The following is a 24703-nucleotide window of genomic DNA, read 5'->3' on the forward strand; positions in this document are numbered from 1 at the left end:
CTTGGTGGTGGCCTTTATCTGGCTACCACCCTCTAGCCTCTGGCCTCTTGGTGCTGGGGGAGGGGGGAGTGCTTGCCTTTTTCAGTCATCGTGACAAAACTTAGAATTGTCTGGAGTGGAAAAAATAACCACTTATGAAGAAGGACTTGTATGGTGGACATCTTTGTTCAGGCCCAGAAAGGTCCTGGAGTTACAGAAACTGTGTGTGTGACCCTGAAGTGGGCTGGGGAGAGAATCTGCAAGGGTACTCCTCTGAGGAAGCTCATTTAGCCAATACAATTAGCAACGGGAGCAGAATAAATCGCTTCCTTCAGCTCCCCTTCCCTACTTCCTCCCCCAAAAGAAAATTCAGTGAGGCTGACAACATGATGCATTTTGAAGTTTTGCTGGTACAAAAAAAAAAAAAAGCCTTTTAATAGAATGAAATAATAAACCAATTTATATACCGATATAAGACTAGGATCGTGAGTGCCATTGTGTAATTTTCCACTTGACTTTTCATTATCTACCTGAACAAAATCAATCTATATGTATGGGATCAACATACAATTCCGGAGATAAAAGCTGAAAATAAATGTGCTTTGCATATCCCGGAGATAAAAGACACAGTCCTTCCTACTGCCTTTTCTTCTCCAGCAGATGAATTTATAAAATAAATTGTATGTCAGAGAAAAAAACAAGACATACTTAGTGGTGTATCTTGAGTGTTGACTCCTTTGCTGGAAATATTGATCCCACAAATGAGCAGTGGTTAATAAGTACCCTGCAGACGATATCAGGTCTTTTGCCCTAGTTTACCCAGAGTGCAGTCTGGGTCAATGTTTCTCCCAAACAAATCTCTCCACCTAAAAAAAAAAAAAAAAAAAAAAAAAAAAAGGACTTCCCCTATTAACTTGGATTTCAGGCTGAGGACTTCAAGGGCTTTCTGAAGCCTCTCTACAGAGACAAAGCACACTAAAAAATCACATTTTGTTAGAACCTCCACCCCTCCCCGTGCAGCTAATGGCCAGCTTGTGAAAGACAGTCAGTCTTCAAAAGGACAGGAGAGGTGTGCCTTGGGGTTGACATTTTTTAACTTGAAACAGGTTGAACTCCATCCCTTGTTTGCCCTTCCTCACCCCAATAATTGAAAATGGCACTGAGAACAGTGCAACTGTCTCCACGATGGTCATACCTAAGACCCGCAATTCCCTTCCTTTTTGGAATGTGTCATTGTCATCATGGTACCTGTGTGCCATAGTGGGCAGATAGCAGAGGCATTGGTGTGTGTGCCCTGAGCTGTTCGTGTGCCCGTCGGGTTCAGGGCTCCTTGGGGAAAGTGAACCTGTTCTGCCCACCCAAGGGGCTCACAAAACCTGTTTACATGCTGGCCCCATTCCACTTTCTATGAGGCAGGGACCACAAAATTGTATCAGCCAGCAATGGAAGGCGTGTAAAGGGTGGGTACTGGACCACGTTTCACCCCAAGCAATCACTCTGTCCATTGACTCTTTCTGATCATTGAAAAGTAATGATGTCTTAAGACTCACTTTTAGGCCAGGGATGTATAAAAATTGGCTACTCATCATTATTTACTCATGGTAAGCTTTAGTAGCTTCATGGAAGGTTAAATGTCTATTTGGACAACGTGACTGTCATAACTTCAACTTATACTGCAGAACAAGTCAACACTTTCATATTTTAACCATCTTTGTGTTGACATATTTTTTTTAGAAAAAAATTTTTAGCGTTTATTTTTGAGAGGGAGAGAGCACGCATGAGCTGGGGAGGGGCAGAGAAAGAGAGGGAGACACAGAATCCAAAGCAGGCTCCAGGCTCTGAGCTGTCAGCACAGAGCCTGATGCAGGGCTTGAACCCACAAACTGTGAGATCATGACCTGAGCTGATGTCGGACGCTTAACCTACTGAGCCACCCAGACACCCCTGTGTTGACATATTCTAATGCTTCTTGGTCAGGGGGTTTGGTCCAAAGCTACAAGTCTCAATTTTCATATGCTCCCTTCCCTTTATCCCGAGAGCTCCATATTCATGCACACCACCCATCTGGACTTGGACCATCGCCTCTCTATTAACAGTCTGCTTTTGTGTGTCATTCCTCCGTTGATATTCATTGACAACTCAGAGGAAAGCATCCAGGAGCAATCTGAATCTGACAGCAGAGTTATGGCCTTTTGGGGACACTCTTGTGATGGTCAAAGTTCAGGTTGGGGAGAAGCTCATGTGCTTTCTATCATGTGCTATTAGGAAAACAACATTCTTCCTCCATTTCATCTTTTTGCTCGGGTAGCTGGGAATAAGCAAATCTGGAAAAAACATAAGAATGTGGTCAAGGAGAGTCAGGCAGCCATTCTAATTTTGTTTGAAAAGAGAACTACATCCTGATGGCATGTTTTGAAAAGTCTCTATATTCTCATTAGAAAATTGATGGCTTCCATGTCAAAATCTTCAGCCTCAATGAACTCAATATATATTTTATATATGTTTTAATTACTCCATGATTCGAACACTTAATTGGTATCCTGGAGAACCAGTATAATACATGAACTTCACCCATCGTACAGAAAATCCTTTAGGAATTTTGTACCCCCTGGCGTCCATGAGGAAAGAGAACATATTAGAACGGGTGTTCCTACTTCCATAGTCATATTTGGTCATGCTGGAAAATGTTATTGCTGAGTGACTTTATAATCACTTTCTTAGTCAGGGACAAGGCTCCATGCAAAAGCAGAATCCTAACAGAGTCAGACCACAATCCATGTTTATAAAATAAATATTTACTAAATGGAAGAAATGAAGTTTTTTTTAAAGGTATTTTTACTAATTGTGTCAGAGTTAAGCTGTCTTGATGTTATTTCCCAGGGAAGAAGAATGGACAGTTAGAAGTCCAGTAAATATATGTAAATGCATACATTCAGAAAAATACAATAAGACAAAAAGTTATCAACTTTTGCTAGCTCTGGTATTTTAAAAACCACATATCAAGAGTTAAAATCTTTAAAGGAGGAGACAAAGAGTGTAAAAAATTCAGGAATGTGGCGAAAACATGCACACATCAAGTCTTCCAGGCTGGGGGTAAAAATGGAAAAGGACAAGACACCCAGGCTATCTGCACACTGCAGTTACTGAAAGCCTACCAGGACCTGGAAAATAGAAGAAATTATAAATTCATAAGGGCAGGCTGGCTTGATATATATATCTGACTTGGTATCATAAGCTACCTTATTTTTCCCTCAATAATTGCCTCATTTTCCCCTTCCAGTGTGTGCACAGCATCTTGAAAAATAACCAAATTAGACAGTGCTGTTGAACTCCATCAATGCCAAGAGACACAGTCACAAAGCCTCACTGTGTCCCTTTATACCAGACTTGAAGGAGAAATAAGGGACCCATTTTACAGATGAGTAACTAAAATGTCATCCCTACCTTCCCCAGGCCTAGGGTAGGCATTTTGTTCGCTCTTTATAAAGGCCAACTGGGAATGCTTTTCAAAGCTGTTGGTTTTACTTTTGATTTTTGGTGGGCAGTGGAAGGGGGGAATAGGAACTGGATGAAATGTGACCCTAACTCAGAATCTCTTGCACAGGCTTCTAGAACCATCCACTTAACCTCAGAGAAGATTAAAAACCCCTCCTGCTGGCTCTCTGAATTGTCAACACCGAAATCCATTCAGAAGAGAAAGAGGTCTAGAAACAGAGCCAGGAGAGGGCTTTGCTATGCCCTAAAGATGCTGCAAACTTACCACAGTACTCACAAATGCCCTCAGGTGGTCCTAGATCAGGACCATTGTTTTTTCAAGAGGAAGAGAAAAATAACTGTCACTTATCTTTGGTGACAGTTTGGATAGTGAATCAAATTTTCATTTTAAACACACGTCACCGTGGAAAAATTACTGGATTATAATACTATAGAATGCTGGAGAGAGCCCAGGCATTCTGTGAAAGACCCATATAATTGCTTCTCTGTCTTCTGATCTACATCAAGTTGTTCCAAATTTTTTTCCAAATGGAGAAATAAATGAAAAATCTATAAAATGAAATTAACATTTGATCCATCACACGCTGCTTTTTGCACAGGGAACTTACAGGGAGGTAGATACATGCTGCAACTTTTCTTGATTTGCAAATGCTTTAAACTTTACTCCTTAAGTATGAACTTATCATTTAACAATAAGAACATGAATACTTACTCATTTTTTTCTGCCATGTTACTGTACACAAAAGCACATAATACCAAAGAGGGAAACGAATTTCTTTTGAAGAAATATGAAAGCAGTTGTTCTGTTACACAATGTGAGTAATAATGGTTTTATGACAAATTCCTTTAAAATAGCACTTAGTATTCTGCCACAGATGGAGAGTCAGACCCTCTGCTTTTCACATGGCTCCAGGCTGCAATGGCAGCAATTGTGTCAAATGGGTTAATATAATGTGGGATCCATTAGAATCGAACAAGGTATTCAAATGTACTTTATTCCCTCCCCCCCCAGAGAAATTCTACAAACTAGAGGTGTGGATTCACACAGCCTAACAGAGAGAAGTTACTTAGTTCTCAATTAAGCCATGGTGTGTTTATTAAAAAGGAACTGTCCGTTCTCTGCCCAAATGACGAAATTCCTTGTTGAAAGCATCACTTAAAAGTTCAAAAGAAGTTATTTGTAGCCCAGCCCAGGAATGTGTTTTACTTTCCAATTTACTTACTCTTTTAAAATGGTTAATATTGGCTGTGGACTTGGTAGATAGATCAGGAAAAGCATCAGGGTATCTTTGCACACTGAAATTGTGAAACCAAAGAACATTTTCTCTGTTTTTGTTTTTCTTTAGGGGTAAGGGACAGAGTGAATGGACAGTAGAAAATACACTGGGAGTCTTTTGACTTTGAGGAAAGATAGGCATCCATTTTCAAGGAATTTGAAGAGTGAGAATTCTGGTCCTGAAGAATTTCAATGCCAGCTTTCCTCGAAACTTAAGACTGGTTCAAATAGCAAATACCGAGGTACAATTTATTTACAGTTGTGAGTTTCTTTTTCCTATTGAGTAAGAAAATAATGAAATTAAGGAAGGTGAAGAGAAGGAGGAGGAGGAGGAGGAGGAGGAGGAGGAGGAGGAAGAAGGGACCAAAGAGGAGGATGGGAGATGGGGAGAGGGGAGGAGGGGGAGGAGGAGGAAAGGGAGCAGATTATTAGATATTTTGCTTGACATCACACGAAGTGATTTCACATTAATGAAGATATACCGGATTTCACTAATTCAAATATTACTGTTCTAGATAAAAAGTCATGCCATGCCCCCAAACAGGCCTGAGTTGATATGAGATTTTATAAGGATTTTAGGTCACATAAGAGAACTTTCTGGAAACCTATGTCATGGGCGTGGAGTTAAATAATGTGCTTAATTCCATGTCTATTTTGAGCTAATTTATGTTTACAACTTTCTCCAATTTTTGCCCGCTTTCTGCAGCTCCTGTACGCACACACAGATGGTTACATTCTCATACTGGGCACCCAGGGAAGGTCACATGCTTTACATCAATGGCAATTAGTTCCCTTTTTAAAATGGAAAATGTCGTTAAGTTCTTGAATAATTCAAGAGTAGAGGTCACAATACAGTGTCCCTTTTGGGGGTCTTTATGGTGCAAATGGCAAAACAAGGCGATCCTATCAGTAAGAGTAGATCTAAGGTTTACAATGTAGCTCTATTTAGTGTGACAGGAAAATTAAATTACACGAGGCACTCATTCATTGTCACCCGTTAACAGGCTTGGGAAAATTGTGGATCCCCAGGGGGCAAATCACTGACAACGTTGGAGGCAAATAAAAATATTTCATTTTAATTGGCTGCTGTTTCCTTTGCTTGGTTTTGAAAATAACAAACATAAACACGCCCCGGACAACTCTCCTTGGAAATAGGATCCCGAATCTCCAAAACACGACCACAACTTATGGGCAGGTTTTAAACTCTGGGGAACATGGGTTGTTTTCTCAGCCATAGTTGAGCTAGTCTTGATCCCTGGAACGGAAATAAAGCTAGTGTTGATCCATGGAAAGGCAATAAAGAGGTAGGCTTCAAATATAAATTGGCTTCCGCTACTCTTCATCCCGCTCCTATCTGGGTTCGTAGGACTGGATTTACTGCATTTCTGCAACAGCCTCTGCCCTTCAAATCTACAAGGGCTGAGCTGGAGGTCCGGAGGGAGGACTGCGTGACGCGGAGGCCACCGGTTGTCTCTGCTCCCCATGGGAGAAAAAGCCAGACCACCCTTGGCCATCCCGGACCTGCCCAGGTGGATGGATGTTCAAACTAGAGGAAGGCAGGTTGGGGAGGGTGGGGAATGAATATCCTCGAGGGTCATCAAATGAGATGAAAGTTTTCCAAGGCCACGCCAGCACAACCTAACCATTGCCGACATCCCCAGCGTCCCCACAGTCCCTATTAACTCTGTGGGCGCGCCTGCCTGGGTCCGGCTTCCACCCGACCTGGGTCCGGCTGCCACCCTTGACCCCAGGCCGGGTCCGCGCAGAGCGCCGCCGGCGGTTCCACCTGCACTTCCTGCTGCGCCACTAGGGCTCTGCGGGCTCTCTCCGAACGCGGCCGCATTTGGCGTCTACTGGAGAACGGCTGGCGCGCTGGTTTTCGCCCAGGTTGGAGAGAAATGGGGGAGGGGCGGGAGAGGACTAAAGTTTGCAGCACCCAGGCGACTGGGGGTGAGATTGGCCCCATCTGATGGGTTGGCCTCTAAGCGTGTGTTTCCCGCGCTTTAGAACTTGGAAAAAGGCAAGAATGACCCGCCCCCGCACGCCCTGCCACCCCTGCTTATTACTTTTAGACGTCTCACTTCTAAAAAGTAGATTTTTGACACTTCCTCTTTTGGTCTTTCTCCATCAAGACCCTGGGAACTCCTGCGTTAGCGAAGCAAAGTGCCACGTTTCCATATTTCAGGCTTCCCCGACGTGGGAAAGCGCAACAAATGAGCGCGAAGGCTCCGGGGCTTGGCCCGCTACTCCGCAGACCCAGCGGCCCGGTAGCCCCGGCTGCGCCAAGCGTGTGTGGGGCCGGGGCCCCCAGCCCGCCGCCCGCCGCCCTCCCGGACCAGCGCCAGCAGCCCCCGCAGCGTATAGCTTGGGTGGCTTAGGCTCGGCAGCGGCACTTACAGGGAGAAGAACCTGGCAGCCTGTGGTGTGGGGCTCATTTCGGAATAAGCAAAGCGGTGCCGCTCAGTTTCTGAAGCACGTCCGATTTTAGTGACACTAAGTGAAGGGAGACAATTTCTAAGAAAAAGTTCTATTTCAGTGTGATTGATGCCAAGGAGGAACGATTGATGGATAAGCCTCAACACATTTCTGGTAGAATTAAAGAACAAATTTCATACGGCGGGGGAGTGTGGGTGGGGGGGAATAGAAGGGGGCAATTTAGGGTTTTTCATTTTCTAAACGCTTCAATTTAAGCAAACACTTGGGGTCTCGAGGCCGCTGTAATTCCAAAGACAATTTTCCATGGTTTTAATTTGATTTGCATTTTCAACTTTGATAATATTCAATTTCATGGCTGAATACACATGTAAACACTGTTAGGTCGTGTTTTTCGCCCCTTGCACCAAACATCATGTCGCTTGTCTCAGCCATGGGAGGTTACATACACCCTGTGTCCCAATATCTGCGAGTGTCTCCTGAATTATTTTTCAAAATTTAGCACGGCTTTGCCTGGGCTCCAGAGGTAGTGAACTATTACAAAATATCTAAACTACTTCCCAGGTGTGGGGCGATCTGCACAAACGTTGCACAAAGGAAAGAGGTAAATAGAACAAATCCCTCTTCTACATAGGATCTATTCTAACTCAGAAACATTTGAAATATGTATTTTAACAGTCTTAATCCAAAAATGATCAATATATTTGCTACCCCCAGAAATGTTTTTAGTGTAAATTTCATAGCCAGAAAGCCAAACCTTGAGAAATACAAAGAAATCATCTTTGTAAGCAGAAATTTAATTAGCATCATTGAGCTATTTTATCAAGTATAAAATTTAGAGGCAGAAATGAAGTGGAATTGCATAATTAGCTTTCATCATAGCCAAGCTGATATTTAACAAAATAGGACTATCGATAACAATGGAGCTAGAATACTGTGAACTGAAGAGTAACACAAGTGGTCGAGGGACCGGCAGTCTGTTATTCTTTCGTTTCCTCAGGACACAGAATAGACCGTACATTGTGCAGAGAAATAGTTGAGCCTCATGAAATATGCAGATGGTTGGCACAAAATAAATATATCAAAACCCAAAATGCATTTTACCCTCCTTCCCAAATTGTACTAGGAAAAGGGAAGGGGAAAAGAAATGGCATACTTTATTGGTTTGTACCTTGTATAATAAAATAGCAATCTAATTGCAAGAGCTACCCCTTGTTTAAAAAAAAAAATTGCTTAATGTGCAAAATGTTGTGGAACTTTCGATACTGTGGAATACATCCCTATCTTAAGTCCTAAGAATTTACACATTACTGTATTTGTTTTCTCCACCCTCCCCCCGATTTTTCTAAGATTGGAGAGGTCATGGACAAAATTAGGGACTTTAAAAAATAAAAGATATTAGAATTTTGGCATCTTGGGAAGAATAGAACCAGGGATTAGATTTGCAAGACTTTTAGAAAGCTTTCTGCTTGAGGCTGGCTAATATTGAAGACCTGTATTTTAAGTTGAGGTGATCTGATTTGATTTTTTTTTCATATGAAAGGCATTCTAAACAAATAAGAAAAGAATTTCATTTGAAATAGTACCAACTTAGGGAAAAAAAGTTTCTTAATTTTTAAACACACATCCATTGCAGGCCCGTTGTGTCTAACACCTTCGGGGAAACTGTGCTTTATCATTTGACTCCTTTTTCTAAGAATTATTGAATTTTAAATGATCATTGTTTAGGATTTGCACTAATCTTTTATATTGTGATGACTGGCAATTATGTCTTTCTATTTATTTTACACAAATAGATGGCAGAGTGCGCACGTTCAACACAATCACTTCAGAGCAAACCTGCTCCCGCAGATAGAACTAAATGAAGGGGACCTAATTAAAACAAATGGTCTATTCAGAGAATGGCAAATTGTGGACAATAGGAAGCATCTTTCTCTTTTTCTACTAGTAATTGAGGCCTAAATGGGGATCTTGGTAAGAACTGCAGAAGTTTGAGTATCAGAGTAGAGCTTGCCAATTTAATTCGCCTTTACCCCCAAAGAGATCTGTATCCCGGACCGTGTTGCCCAGCCCAGAAGCAGCGCCCCAGCATTGCAGACAGGGAATCCACCCCTCACCCTCAATTTTGTGCAGCTGGGTCTGAGCTGCAACAAGCTCATGAAAGGCAACCCGGATCTCAGGGAAGCACTGGGGTGGGGGAAGGGAGGCCACAGAGGCCAAGTCCCTGGCAAGTCTTTTAGCCAGGTGGGGGCTTTCAGAGATGGCAGAGTAAGGGGCCCAAAGGCACAACCCTTTCTCAAGAGCTTTCGCTACAGACTTAGGAACTCGGGAGGCTGTGCCTTTTGGGAGAGATGTGAGTTCTTGGAGAAAGGTGTAGCTCTCCCCTACAAAAGATTCAGCTGCTGGAGAGTTAGATGAGGGTGTTCTTAAAGGACCTTGGTCTGACTATCCCTTCCTGATTAACAGGAGCCTGTGGGAGAGGAGGAGTGTATGTGGTGTGTGTGTGTGTGTGTGTGTGTGTGTGTGTGGCAGACAGAGAGAGAGAGAGAGAGCGCGAGAAAGAGAGGGATTCAGCTGAATGTAAGACAGAAATCCCGCAGTTACTTTTGGTTGTTTACTGAGCTACGACAAAATCTAAACAGCGCTTTCCACAATCAATGAAGGAATCGCCTCGGGTTCCAGAGTTGAGCTCCCTAAATGAGTCTGGCATTCTGATAACTTCAGGTTAGCACCTGAGATCAGCTCCTTCCCACTGCTCAATGCTGGCAAGAGATAGGGAAGCATCTTGTTCGTGAGCTCTGGGAAAGGAGAGGCAAGAAGGGGATTTAATTGTTTGGCTGCATGAATCGAAATGTCCTTTTAAAGCAAAGAAATCAAGAGAGATTGGCCTTTAATTGGCAAACTGCTGGTGGGAGGGGAGTGGTCATTAAATGGAGGATGGACAAAATATAGATTGGATGTCTGCCCCTACTTGTCCCCATAAACAGCCAGAAGATTGGATGACTGCCCTTTTCGGGCAGTCTCTAGGAAGCTCAGCACTCAACCTGAGAGTGGGTAACTGTCATTCTGGATGCATCGTCCCCACCTCAACCTAACATCGCAATTGTCCAGTTTGGAGTGAAAAGTATGGTTTAATCTAGAACTTTGTGTACTTCCAAGAGTCAGTTATTCCCATGCCCTACACATCATTTTGTGTGGCACTGGCCTTAGAATCCAGTTGTCCAGAGCCTCCCCACAAATCCTGAAATGGAAGATACTAAGTATACAGGAAACCCCACACCACTAAAAACCATGGACACCCAGGGAACTTATCTTTCAGTAAGTGGAAAAGAAAAGGAGGCCTCCAGTCCAAGCCTGTGTCCAGGAGGGCCCTGTTCATTCCACATTGTGTCCCCAGGGCCTGGCACAAGCAGGTATCAGCCAGCGTTCCCTGCACATCCATGTACCATGCTCAGCTCAGACTTGAAACTTGGCTGGGGTGTGCTCTCCTCTCAGACTACTGAGTGCTGGGTCACATCCTATCCTCCCTCTGTGACAGAAGCAGGCTGGTCCTCCTGGGCCAGCACCCGTTCAGTGGCAAACCTCTGAGGCAGGTGTTTATCTGGATCTGAATTTGTGTATATGTGGACAGCAGGGGCAGGGTGGGGGGAGGAATGCTGTGGGGGCTGGGGCCTTTTGCTGTTCTTGCAGCTGGTGCTGGGGCGAGGGCAGCCCTGAAGCCCAGCTGTGGGCGGTGCGTGCATTCCAGCTGTGCTGTCACCTGTGCGGTTAGGCCACCAGGTGTGGGTCAGAGGGAGGTCAGAAGCAGGAGTCTCTCAGAACATTCCTGGCCTCTGCTCCAGAATTCTCGGTAAGGAATACGGCTGGCAGGCTACACCTCAAGAAATAATTGGGCTATGTGCATTATTTAAGCCCGGATGCCAGGTCATTGTTTCTGCCCCTGACATTTTTTCCCCCTCTTCCCCGGCATTTTCTCTTTTTAATCACAGGCTGCTTATTCTCTCCCTCTCTCTTCCCCTCCAGCATTAGCCAGCCGGCTACAGCAGCTTCAATGGTGGTGCAGTTGTGGTCCAGTTCTGATTGAACCTCTGGCCAGCTTTGAGAAACCATCGTCACATAGAAATACACTGTGTTGCTCCAAAAGAGAAAATAAGAATCCAGCCTGGTCCCAGACATAATGCATCCTAATCCCTTCTAGGATAGCAGGTGGAGTCTCTGCCATCCTTCTTCCTGAGATCTTCCTGTTTCTTATCACCTTTCTCCTAACATTCAGCCTCCCCTCTACCAACAACAGCCCACAGTGAAAAGTTGGGGGTTGTGGAGAAGCAGGTTTCCTACTGCATTTGAATCAGAGAGGTCTGTGCCCCCCCACCCCCGCCATAGGAGGCCAAAAGAAGTTGAAAAAAACATAGAGTTGCAAGACTTGAGTTCAGTGGTGAGCTCTGAAATCTGAGCAGTTCCCTAACTTCTCTCTGCCCCAGGTCCATCTCCCATAAATTCTGTCATCTACCAGTGGGATGTGGGGAAGCTTAAATGAAGTCATGTTTATGAAGACACCTAGCACATTGTCTGGCACATGTGGGACCCTACTCAATGGTGGTTGAAGTGAATACAATTGTGATAAAGAAAAGAGAGGTAGGGACTTGGGGGGGGGCAGCGGGAGATGAGAAACACCAAGAAGGTAGAATGAAAGTCAAAAGTTTTGCCAAAAAAATGGACTCTTCTGCATAGAGGATGCATTTCCTCAGCTAACAAGCAGTTGAAGTTACAACTTCTGTATGTGAACAGCTCGGTTCAATGTAATAGAGAATTGCAGACTAAATGAAAAATATATAATGGATTGGTCTTGTTTTGTTTTAAATTCCTTAGATTAGGCTTTAGAAGACAAAGCAAGCAGAAAGTTTGAGCAGATGGTTGCATATTTTTGTACCAGGGGGGTCCACATATTACATCCTGATTTGTCTCCATATAGAAGTTCTTATGATCCAGGTCCTGCCCTAGCTGACATGTCACCCTGTTCCTTCATGGGAAATGACACATAATCATCCTCTGCCCTTCCCAGTACTCCAGCCACCCACTTCATGCCTTAACTCTTCTCAAGCCTTCTCCAGACACTTCTCAGTATTATGTTTCCTCTTCCAATAATATGCTCTTAACATCCATGTCTTCAAATTAGGAATGTGTGTCCTTTTTCACATGAGCAAAATTTTCCCAACAAAATCCACTGTATAATTACTTGTGCTTTGTGAAAAAAAGAACAGCTAATGAACTGAGATCGTCTTTCTAATGAAATAACAAGTCAAAACACACACACAATCTTATTTTGATTTGCTGGGGTCATTACCAACCCTGGTCCAAAAACCTTCCTGCTTACTCTTGAACTTTGTGGTTTTACTCTTTTCAGATAAATGAAACAATGGAAGAGCTGATTTACCTGTGAAGGAAGTCTGGTCCTCAACCACTTAAGCAAGCAGAAGCAGAACCCATTCTGCAAGGGGAACTAAACCACAGCAAAGGATCTCTCATTCCGAGGTTCTAACGGCATTGTACTCGAGCATTTCTTCTTCACCCATGTCGGTGATGCTGAAATTTTCCCTCTCAGTTAATTTGATATGTTAAAGTTAAATAAATATGATGTTGCTCGAATGATGTCCTGACATCAGAGGGAATATTACTGCCTCTAATTAGCTTCAAGAGAGGAGTAAACCCCAGGCAGTTACTCTAATGAGAATGTGAGACCTCTAGTTTTGGATGAATGAAAGCAACTTAATTTGTATTGCTTCTTTTAGCATTCCCAGCTATCAGTTGTGTTATCTGACAGTAAAATATCCCTCCTTCTTTGGCGGTGGTGGGAGGGGGGACAGAAAAAGAAGGAGTAGGAGGGGCAAAAGAGGAAGAGGCAGGAGGAAGGGAAGAGTGTAAAGGGTAAGTAGTCAATGCCTTTTAATGGGAACCTGGTGAGGAGGACGGGGCATGTGTGACAGTGACATCTGACCAGTCCACATCTTGCTGGCAATGAGCTCAGAAATCTCAGGAACAATCACTGATGTGAAAAATAGGCATGCTGTTGTGAGGATGTGCTGCTCTTTCCACCTGTGCAGGAGAGGGACTTTGGGGGCCGCTTCTGCAGAGGATATACAAAGAATCTGGAATAAGCCCCAAGGGTGCAGGGGCTGAGGGGGAGGGGAGAATAGGAATCACCTCCAATCTGGCAATAGGGACCAGGATGGAATGACAGCTTGTAAAATAAGCCTCCATCAGTCTCCCAGGAGACAGCCAGCCTCAACTTGGGTGTTCCCCGCTTGTTAGCCTCAATCATAATTGGTCTCTCCTCCCATCCCACGTTGTTGGTTTTCTGTGTGTGGCTTTTGGTGTGAGCGTGTTAGGTCATCAACAAATACAATGGCGGGAGGGGGCAAGGGGGGACACACATGATTGTTTTAAAGAAGAAAGGAGAAAAAGGATAAGAGAGTGGGCAGGAAGGCTGTGAACAGAATGGGGAAGATGCCCCAGGATTTAGGCTTCCGAGGCAACCCCTGGAGAGCTCCAGGGTAGGGCGCTCCCTGGGAGTTTTGTCAAAGGGAGAAGAAACCAAGCTTGCCTGGAGGTGGGGACCCCGCTGAGCTCCAGTGGGGACATATATCTATTCCGTGTAATTTGTGTTTGCTTGTCTCTGGAGGTGCCTGCAACTTCCTGCCCATATCCGGTGAATCTCATCAAAAAGGAATTTTTCAAAAAATTCCAATCTTTGTGGAATGCTCTAGAAAGGCTGTAGGTCTGAAGTCAAAGGCCTAAAGCACAGCCCAGGGTCCTCTGGGGGCAACCAGGCACACAGGCACCTTCCAATCACCCTTTCTCCATCTCTCTATATGTTTAAAAAGTTTCTCCCACTCTCCTCATGATTTCTTCCCCCTCCACCCCTCATGTCTTCTATTCTCTTCTTAGAGGCAAACCATTCCTGGGAGTTGAGGTTATGAGAAACTTGTGATCTGTAAAGCTGAGAGTGGTGCAGATACAGCACATGGTTTTTGCTCCAAGGAGGCATGTAAAGTTCTGAAACCTTGACAATTTATTTACTGTAAAACAAAAACAAAAACAAACAAACAAAAAACACCTTTGATGGGGGGGGATAGGGAGCAGCAGAAACGTAATGAAATCAGTAGCAAACTTTGGGGAAATTTTCTCTTCTGTTTTTGTTTTCGTTTTAATTTCACTCCACCACCCCTTGGCTGGCCATGGTGCTGTGGCCAAGGACGGTCTCCACAGTGTCCCTGACCCAGCAAAGGCATTTGGGGTCTGAAATCAAGCTCTTGTGCTACGACAGGGACAGCAAATTTGGGATGGTGGCTCTAAGGCGTGTGTGTTGGGTGCCTCTTCTGGGCGGCAGGACTTGGTACCTACAAGTCCGTGGGCATCAACCGGCACCCACTGTTCTGTGATGTCAGGCCCATGGTGGGTGGGGGGGTCCTATTACCTCTTGCAGGGTGAAGATGCACTGCCTGAAAAGGTCCTGACGCTTTCTCCGGACGGTTCTGGTTTATACATTCCAGAAGACTTGTCCCGGCGCACCGGCCTTCAAAGCTGGCAGCCAGTACTTGGTCCAGGCCCCTGATGCTTAGAAGGATGCGCTAGAAAACTAGTTACCCCGAGGTGCCTCCAGGAACCTTCTTGAGCAAACACCTGCCCCGTGCCCTATTAAGCCTCATCTTTCGCTTCTCCTCGCCCCACCCCCACATTAAAAGGCCCCAAAAACACTGAGGACCGGCTTTTCTTTATAAAGCCGGGAGAAGGCGGGCGATAAAGATCAGGCGTTTAAATTGGCCATTTGGAAGATTACATCTCTTCAACTAAGGTCTTTCTTTCAAAACTCGCACTGAATCGAGGGCCGTGGCTACTCCGCACCCGGCTCTTCAAGGCCGGGCACTTTTTCATTCGGCCGTGAGTGGGCTGGGCTGGGTGACCGGGCGCCATCAAAGGCCCGAGGGAAGGCCGTGGGGCGACACTCGTCTAATGACAAGTAATTGACGGATTCGAGGCCGCGCATTACCAGCGGAACGGGGAGGCATTAATTATTTAAAAACGATTAGCCTAGCCGTGTGTCCTGCAGGCGTTCCATCTTGTTTAGGGAAGATAACTAGCCGCCAGCCGGAACCGCGGCTTGGAGGGCGGCGGGTGCGCTCCCCAAGCGGCCTCCGGTGCGCGGACAAAGGTGCGCGGTCCCGGACGCCAGGGAAGGCGGGGAGGGGGGCATGGTCCCCACACAGAGGTGCCCACACAACTGACCCTGCCAGTTACAGGGATCGATTCCGATTTCTGCCCCTTGGGTCCCAGGATCTGGTGACCGCGGGGAGGACGGAAAGAGCGCTTGTCTCCCCGCCTGGTGAAATACCTAGAAGTCTGCGCGGGCTTCAAACAGGCGGGATGTCTAGCCCTTTAAAGTAAACACCTCCAGGGGAATGCTAATTTCAGGGGACACCTGGAAGATCCCAGAAGAAACACGCCTTCTCAGTACCCCATGCCCTGGCCTCGATACCCGAAGATCCTGCAATTACAGCTGGCAGCTTTGGAACTTCTAGTTTTCCAAGCTGGTGCCTTCCCACAGGCGGGAGAAAGATGCAATTGGTTCTGTGTGGTCCTCCAAACTCCTCTCCTCCCGCACCGCAGCGCGCCCCTACCCGGGGCCAGCCTCTGGGAGAATAAGGATTAATTGCCCGGTGGCGCGTTTCTCTCTCCACCCTTCCCCCGCTGGGCCCCGCTTGTAACCCCCGAGGCTCCCGAAACTGTCTGCAGCCGTGCGCTTCTGTGCGTAAAGGGCACCCGCCGCTTCTTGCAGCGAGAACGAAAATATACTCCTTTCTCGGTGAAGGCCCTGTCCCAATCCTGCTGCCTCGAGGCGTTGACCCCAATGCTGCCCGGTCTGTGGGTTTCTAGGGAAACGCCTAGACCAGACTAGAACCCCTGCGCGCCGGGGAAGGCGGGGAGGGCTTCGCCACTCTCGGGCCTCTGCCGATGCAGCCACGGGATACCAGCATGCCGTTTTCCGCTGCCTCCACCCCTGACTCTGGGGCCAAGGGCGTTCCCCCATCCCCTACCCCCTCACTGTCCTTGGGAAACGCGCGTCCGTCGGATCGAGCCCTCACTCCGGATGGGCTGCAGGAGCCTGTAGTGGCTTCCCATAGCTTCGGGGCCCCAATCCAACTCTATGTGCTCAGAGCCCAGATTGAGTCTGTTTGCAGCTCTTCGCCCCGTCGTCCACCCACACCGTGTATTCTCAGAAATCCCCGCACAAATAGGCCACCTTCCAAACTCCAGGGTCTTCACCGACTTAGCTTCTCATTCTCTACCTCCCCACCCCCAACCCCTAGCGTCGGGGCCCTTGGAAAGGAAAGGGGCTGGCTGGGGGAGGGGAGGCGCGCGGAGGGGAATGGGGGGCGGACGCTGCCCAGGGGACCCGGGCGCGGCCCCCGAGTGGGCGCGCTCCCTACCTGTGGTGCGGCGGGCTGGCGGGCGGCGGAGCGTCCAGCGCTCGAAGGGAGGTGGCCGACTGCTCTGAGCCGAGGCATCTCCGCATTTATTTGAGCTCAAACCGAGCGACTGTTGACTTTAGCACACAAAGCAAAGATTTCACTGCCCGCTAGTTTAAAAATGAATATTTTACCAAGATATCGATCAGCGTTATAAAATTCAGTTAAGTACAATGGGATCCTAGCAAAAAAAAAAAAAAAAGAATAATAAAGGAGGGGGAGGCAATATAATATCTGTGCAAATTTGCTGAAGTGTGACGTGGCATGGAAAGTTTACCCTCCTGGAATTCGGATCTAGAATGTTTTTTTCGGTTGTTTACTGACTTTGTTTATTCACAGATCACGGTTGCTTAAACCGGCGCGCGGATGGCGCAGGGAAAAGGAAGAAAAAGAGGGAGGCAAAAAGAAACGCCGAACCCTACTATACTTAGAGTTGGGGAAAGCGGGCGGAGGCCACTGTGTGAGCTAGAGAGCCTGGAGCCCGGCTGGGGGAGGGGTCTGAAGAAGGGTGGGGGTGTGTGTGAAAGACCCAAGTAGCGCAGAAAAGCCTCCGAAAGCGCCCGCTCCCCGACATCCTTTTTATGTATTCGGACAGAACTATATCTTATCGGCCGGGATCAGTGGAGGGGGGAGCGCTAAGTAGTTTAAAACGACCCTCGCACAATGGGCGTGCGATACGAAACATAGCAGGTTAGGGCAGCGCTTTCAGCCTCCATTGTCCCCCACTCGGCCCCCGGCCCTGCCTCTGGGCTCCTTCGCCACGGGAGCCTTTTATGTGATAATGAAACACATTTCAGGCCGAGCTCACGACGTGTGTGTCCTTGCCAGGGGGAGAGACGGGCCTGATTGCTGGCTGCGGCCTCCGGATCCCCCCCCACCCCGCCCCAATTTCTCTTCCTTGTGTTCCTCGGGACAATGTGGCATGTTAAAAAGGGATTTGGAGACGGGGGGGGGGGGGTGCAAGGGGAGGGCAAACCCACCTCAAGCGCGTGGGAAGGCCAGAGTTTGAGGGAACAGAGACCCTTCAAGGTGGCAGAGGGCGAAGGGAGGTGGTGGTGCGGGGGGGGACCTCAGGGTTGGGGCGAACCTGGGACATTCCACGTTTGGATGGTCAACAAGACCAAAAAATTGGTCCCTGAAAACAGGGCCCTGGGCTGTAAAACTTTGAGACAAAAAGTCCCTACTTCAGAAGCCAGCGGAGAGTAATCACCCACCCACCGTAAGCTAGCTGTGCCTGGTATGTCCCTAAGTCTGCAGGGGACACTGGATCCTGCCTTCGCTTGGCCAGCTTGTAGGCGGGCACATGCCCCAGGCAAAGCCAAAGCCGGGTCCCCTTTGAGCCCCCCAGGCCGCGTTTAGCCTGTGGGGTTTCCACTTGGGTTGGCTGCCTATTTAGGGCCATCTGTGGGGGAGATACAGCAATATTTGTAGGAATTTATTCTGGGCCTTTCTTTATACTTTTGGATTTTCTTTTAAGGCTCACAAAACACCTCTTCATCCCCTTGGCTCTGTAATCCTGGCTTGCCATGTTGGGCTAACTGGATGCTGTCCAAAGGCGTGGGTTTTTTGGGAAGGAAGGAGGGGTAAGCACATCTGCAAACCCTGGGATCCCACCACTGGCCAGTATCGTTTGACAAGCGGTGCAAGATATCCCACCCCCCCTTACCTGAGAGTCATCCCCCAAATACCTTATTTTAAAAGGGAGATTTGGACCATTATCCGGAGAGATTCCTGTAAACACCAATATCAGGAGAAAGTCTGTTTCTCCAGATGAGGTGCCAGAAGGGGTGGTCCCAGAGGCCTCACTGCTCTCATGCTACAGCTAAGTCTACCAAGGCCATGCAGAACACCTAAGTGAAGAAGAAGGGTGGGATAGGGTCCTGGTGTGTAGACAGAAGCTTGAGGCCATAGGATCCAGGCAGTTCCAATTCCATAGGAGGGTAAAAGGGGTGCTAGAGACACAGAGATGAAAGAGCTGAGCCAGGAATTTGCAAATCCAATCTGGGTTCACTGACTTGAAGGGAGGCCTAAGATTGGAAATACAGTAAAAACATGTAAAATCTCGGCCTCTCCCCAGAGAAGTCAGCTCGCTGGGGCCGAACAGACATGAGCATTGCATCTTCACGTGGCCTTGATGGGAAATTAAGATCTGTAGTTTTGTCCTGAGTTTAAAGATACAGCTGCATCAAACACAGGGAATGGTCCACCTGAGATCTTTGTGTTTCATTGTGTGTAAAGATAAACTCAAAATTCCAAAACTAATCATAAACAATATTGAGTTCTATTTCCTGATGTGCTTGCTGAAGTATTTAGGGGTAAGTGCACTGATGTCTGAAATTTACTTTGAAATGCGTCTAGGTCTATGGCCATAACACCCTGAACGGTGCCTGATCTCCTCTGAAATGCATTTAGAAAAAATAATCTGAATGGACCAATTGAGGTGTAGATAGCTGAACAGATATGTGATATAACAAGTACAGCAAGACAATAGGATCTGGGCAATGGGTACGTGTGTGTTTTCTGTCTGTCCAACTTCAGCATGTCTGAAAGTTTTAATAATAAAATGTTAAAATAGCAACCACCATGGCCCCTCCCTTCACCAAAATAAAATAAAACCTGCAACCAGTCAGGATCTCTTTCCCCCTATTTTTAAATAATTTCTGGACCTGTTTAGTTTTTAAGTCAGGCAAAGGGAAAAAAATTTTTTGAAGATTCAAAGGGTAAAACTGGCAATAACACTTTAATATAGATTTGTGGAACTCTGGCCCTTCCAGCCAGAACACACATTTATAAGCCATAAATAAAACACGCAGAAACCATAAATTAATCAGACCCGAGACCTGGATTTCACCGTGTCAAGAATGGGAATGCATTTTTTTTCTTGGTCATTTACAACAGACCCTTACATCATTTTTTTTTCCTTTTTGAACAATAATACAACTTTGCTTCTCTGTTAAAACTACATGGTTTTACACTGAGTCACTCACAAAAGTTTGTGGGATTTTTTTTGTTTTTGTTTTTGTTTTTTTTTGTTTGTTTTTTAATCAAGTAAGACTTCCCTGCAACAGCAGCAATGGATGAATAAAGACAACAACAACAACAAAAAATCAGAACTTGCAAATGCTTAAAGAAGCAGGTGTCTACACAGTAGTGGAAACCGGAGGCTCTTTTCACTTTTCTTTCTCTTTTTTCCCCCTCTTTTTTGACTCTTTATCATTTTGCCTTCCCTCCTTATATAGAATAATAGGTATCAGTGTGGCCCATCTGTTTGGGAGGGAAGATCTGTTTGGGAGGGAAGGTGAGGGGAGACTGCTGTCCTTGGGATGGGGAGTAATGGATTTCTTCTCCCTTGGCTCTCTCCAACACCCCTTCCTCAAATTCTCCCCACTTTCTCTCTCTCTTGTCCTTGTCCCCGGCTAGCCGGCTGCAGCCTTCTTCTTAAGAAGAGTTCATTATGGGCCTGGAGTACACCCCCTGGTAGTAGGAGGTGTCTGCGGCCAGGGGCGAGGCATCCAGGCCCGCTTTGTTCGTGACCGGACCCATGGCCAGGCTACCCGGCATAGGGGAACCGTAGCCAGGGTAGTGCATCACCTGTTCGTAGGCTTTGAGGTCCATTTTGTGGGGCTGGTGGTGATGGTGGCTGTGGTGGTGCTGCTGCTCCGAGGACATGAGGTTGTTGATGGAGAAGGGGTGGTTGAAGGCGTAGTGGTGCTCCGGCTTTAGATGGGCTTCGGGCGGCAGGCCTGGGTGGTGGGGAGGACCCAGCAGGTGGGCCGCCGCCTGCTGCTGCTGCCCGGGCGAGGGCGCCGGTTCCGGGGGGCTCAGGGCCGCGGCCGGCGTCCCCTTCAGCTCCCCCAAGGCCCCTCGCTTGTGCTCCTGGCACGGGGAGGCGCTCGAGTGGGGCGACTCGGTGCCCGCCGGAGTCTCGGAGGCCGGCCCGGCGGCCTCCCCGAGCTGACCCTGCGAGGTCTGGGCCCCGGAGGCCGCCTTCTTGCCGCCTCCTGTGGCGCCTGCGGCTTCCTTCAGGGCCAGCTGCTTCTCGCACTTGAAGCGCTTCTGGCGGCGCAGGTAGCAGCCGTTTTCGAACATGTTGCCCGAGTCGGGGTGGAGGGTCCAGAAGGAGCCCTTGCCGGGCTTGTCGGGCGAGCGGGGCACCTTGAGGAAGCAGTCGTTGAAGGACAGCGAGTGGCGGATAGAGTTCTGCCAGCGCTGCTGGTTCTGCCGGTAGAAGGGGAAAAGGTCCATGATCCACTGGTAGATCTCGCTCAGCGTCAGCATCTTGTTGGGGCTCTGCTGGATGGCCATGGTGATGAGCGAGATGTAGGAGTAGGGCGGCTTGGCGTGCGTGTAGCTGCGCCGGTACGTCTTGGGGTCGCGCGCGCGGCTCAGGCCCGCCTGCCCGTACATGGGGCTCATGGAGTTCATGTTGGCGTAAGGGGTCAGGCCGCCCATGGCTCCGGCCGCCTGCCCCCCGAGCGGGCTCAGACTGGGACTCAGGTGCGGCCCCATGCCCGCCACGCCGGCCGCCCCGGCCGAGCCGCCCATGCTAGCCATGGCGCCCGCCCCGGGGGACATACCGGCCAGGGACGGGCTCATGCCCGCGCCCACATACGACGACATGTTCATGGAGCCGGCACTCATGTTGCCCGAGCCGCTGCCCATGGCGGCCGCGGACATGCTCATGTACGTGTTCATGCCGTTCATCCCCAGGCCGGCGTTCATGTTGCTCACCGAGGAGTAGCCCTGCGGACACAGCCCGAGGAGGGAGGCGCACAGCGTTAGCACCGCGGCTTGAGCGTGCCCTGACCTCCCACCCACCGGGCCAGCCCAGGCCCCCGCCTCCGGGGAGGCCTCTGGGGAGTCCTTCCCTTGCCCGGTCCCGGCCCCAAACACCCAGTGCGTTTCACTCGGAGCGCGCCGGGATCGCCCTCGAGAAGGTGGCGGGCAGGCTGCTGCTGTTTGCGTGTGGCGGGATCCTAGCCCTTCTACGCCTTGCTCAGATTCTAAAACAAGGGTCCCCTGGAGCACCCCTAGGCCAGGCTCCCTAAATGCATCTCCTCTCCCCAACTCTCCAGCCAGCATACCGAACCGGCGCCGCGGTCTCGGACGCCACCTCCGACCCTAGCGAACAACCTGTGGGTCACAGCCTAGAACGCCCCAGCGGCCTCAAGCGGAGTTTGTCCCAGGGTTCATCCTTCCTCCCGGGATCCCATCCTTGGCCTCAGGGGAACCGAAACCCAGTGCCTGCGCAGAGTTTGGGGCCAGCTGGAGGCACTGAGTGGAGGGACAGGGAGGAGACCGAGAACTGAAGTACACGCGGCTAAGCTTTGCAGCCACAAACTTTCGTTCTCTTTGTCCCTAGTCTTTGAATCTGCCTCTACCTCAACCCCCAATTCCTACCAACCTTCTCTTCTTCAGCTCCCCACCCCCTCGCCGGCCGACCTCCCACCCCTCCCCAGCCGCGCGCTGCCAAACATAACTCTGTTAGGATAGTGCGTGGCTCGGCCACGAAGAGGATTTGGAGGCGCCGCAAGTCAATATTTGATCACAAAGTTAATATTATCTCAAGGCTAACAGTGTGTCGTATAAAAAAGAGACCCATTTGAGTCGAAGGAGGGTGGAAAAGGCGGCTGCCCAGAGCGGCTGGGGGTGGGGGGCGGGTGCCGGCAAAGGAAGCTGTCCTGAGGTTGGTGAACTGAGCGAACTCCGCCACCCCACTTCCCCCTGGAAAAGGCGAGTGCCTACCTCGGGCTCGGCATAGTAGCTGCTCCAGTCAGACGGCTCGTGCCCTTCCATCTTCACCGCTCCCAGCATACTGGAAGCCGAGTGCATGGCAGTTTAAAATTTAACAGCCACAACAAACGATCAGCAATCACCCCCCACCCCCACCCTCTTTAAAAAAAAAAAAAAAAAGCTAAGGCACCGTCCCCTCCCTCCCTCTCTCGCGCTCCCTCTCTCCGGCTCCACTCCCTCTCTTTTCCTTGGCCGGCCGGAGGCGGTAGTTGGAATGGGCGGGAGGGGTAAGCCTCAGGAGGAGGGGGCCGAGAATGGGAGGAGGCCCGGATCGGAGCCCCGCTGCAGGGAGCGCCTGCCGCCCGCCGCCGCCGCGCTCGCGGGCTGCCGGGCGGAGGCCGAGGTTGGCAGTGCCGAGCTGCCCAGAGGCGGCGGGAAGCGCGAGGCGCGGGGGTGAGTGGGGGGGGGGGGGTGGAGAGAGGGAGGAGGAGGAAGAGAGGAGGAGGAGGAGGAGGTGGAGGAGGAGGAGGAGGAGGAGGAGGAGGAGGAGGAGGAGGAGGTGTGGACCGCGGAGCGGACAAGTGCCGCAGTGACGTGGGCGGCTGGTGATATAGCGCGGCGCGCCGGCGCGGGCCTCCAATCCCCAGACCCGGGGCAGCCCATTTGAATAATCAGCTCACACCTAGGTGAGAGGGAGACTCCGCCGGCGCCGGCACCTGCCCCTCGGCGCCCGGCGCCCGCCCCACTGCAGCCGCGCCCCGCACCGGTACAGGGCTAGGCGAGCGGGCGAGTGGGCGCACAGACTCTCTACTCCAGCCCCCTTTTCCCCCCGAGCCCTCGGGGAGTGCCCGTGGGAGGAGGGACTTGGGAGGAAGCCAACCCGGAGCGGCCCAGCGCTCTGACCCCCGCCGGGTCCCATAGAGCCCGGCTCCTGTTGCGCCTGTCGAAGGGCGCGCCGGGCTTCAGCGCCCCATTGCCCCTCTGCAGAGCCTTAGAATTGCCGCATTTACTCATCTCGGGTTTCTTCGCTCTCAGTGTTCCATTCCCTGTCAAAACGACAAGACGGTGACAGAGCCAATTTGCAAAGCGCTGTCGTATTTAGAAAAACTGTGTACACACCTTGAACTCGCCTGCCGCTGCTCCTGGGAGGCCCCTCCCTGTTACAGTTAAGACTTGGAGCGGCTCCGGAAGGCGCGCGGGGTGCGCCTGGTCCGGCCGCCTCGGCTTTTGCCTCTTCGGAGCCCAGCCTCCGGCGACAGAGAGAGGGGCGGCTGGCGGACAAGAGCACTGTCGGATCGCCGAGCGCAGGGCGCACGCGGCCCCGCCAACTTCAGTCGACGGTTGGGTGACTGCTATTTGTCTCTGACATTCAGGACGCCGTGTTTCAAGGTTACTTTGCAGTCGCAACCGAGGTGCCCACAGCATTTCGTAACTAAAACAAACAGGGCAGGAGGTTGAGGTTGAGGCGGGAGGAGAGAGGGGACTAAAGGAATCAATAATGGGACACATGGAATTTACTTCAGGGAGGGTCTCTGTTTTCTCGAAGGGCTGTTTTATAAGAATTAGACGCCTCAAAACCATATACTTGCTTTTTATTTTTCCTCCAGCTTCTGGGTTCAGATTATCATCTGTCCAGGGCCAGCCACCAACACCCCAGTGAGCCCAGATTGCAGGGGTTGTGTATTACAGGTGTTTGATGTGGACTTCTTTTCTTGGTTCTGAAAACAGGCTGGGCCATGAGGATCCAATGCTGTGCCCCCCACATTAAAGGTAAAGAACAAATAGGAAATAGTGGTTATCTGGCCTACCTGTCCAGAGTGATGGGTAATGGTGTCAGAAGACAGGGGCGAGGTGGCAGGCACAGAGCTGAGCACTGAAAATGGAAGGGCTGGGTGAGTGTCAGGCTAGAAGGCCAGCAAGGAAGGACAGTCCGTGTAGGGAAGCCACTCCTTCCCTCTACCCAGGTAATTTAGGCCTGCATAGCTTTGAACCAGATACAACTGAGGGCAGCACCTTTTGTGCTGAACTATGCAAATGGTTTTACCAATTTATAGTGAGAGGGTTAATGAACTCACTGAACGACTGTAGGGGGTGGGGGACAGGCAGGATACCCCAAAGCCAAAGTCTGCATTGCTTTGAAAGCCCTGAGCAGCGCTAAGGGATACCGGGAGGGGCAGGCTGGCCCAGTGCATCAGGGAAGTGTGTCATGGGGTGTATGCACATTTAGTGTAGGTGTGCGGTGGGGAGCCAAAGGGACCAGATC

General features: G+C 49.3%; 1 protein-coding gene and 1 long non-coding RNA gene across 3 annotated transcripts; both read right to left on the reverse strand.

The window, feature by feature from the left end:
* Positions 1-4478: 4478 nt before the first annotated feature.
* On the reverse strand, positions 4479-16887 carry LOC106984636 (uncharacterized). The gene is made up of 2 exons (XR_008289227.1): positions 16669-16887; positions 4479-7243 (listed from the first exon to the last, which is right to left on the reverse strand). It is a non-coding gene; the product is annotated as an uncharacterized LOC106984636 (long non-coding RNA).
* Positions 16888-19428: 2541 nt separating this feature from the next.
* On the reverse strand, positions 19429-23818 carry FOXA2 (forkhead box A2). 2 transcript variants are annotated; one of them, XM_027069464.2, is made up of 3 exons: positions 23560-23818; positions 22453-22522; positions 19429-21450 (listed from the first exon to the last, which is right to left on the reverse strand). In XM_027069464.2, exons 2-3 carry the CDS (start codon positions 22519-22521, stop codon positions 20146-20148), a joined length of 1374 nt encoding a protein of 457 aa, XP_026925265.1. In that variant the 5' UTR covers position 22522; positions 23560-23818; the 3' UTR covers positions 19429-20145. The 2 variants fall into 2 exon arrangements, with proteins under 2 accessions (XP_026925265.1, XP_026925264.1); XM_027069463.2 differs by lacking the exon at positions 23560-23818 and having other exon boundaries at positions 22453-22674.
* Positions 23819-24703: the final 885 nt, after the last annotated feature.

The sequence above is a fragment of the Acinonyx jubatus genome, chromosome A3, assembly GCF_027475565.1.
Source record: "Acinonyx jubatus isolate Ajub_Pintada_27869175 chromosome A3, VMU_Ajub_asm_v1.0, whole genome shotgun sequence".
Classification (NCBI taxonomy): Eukaryota; Metazoa; Chordata; class Mammalia; order Carnivora; family Felidae; genus Acinonyx; species Acinonyx jubatus.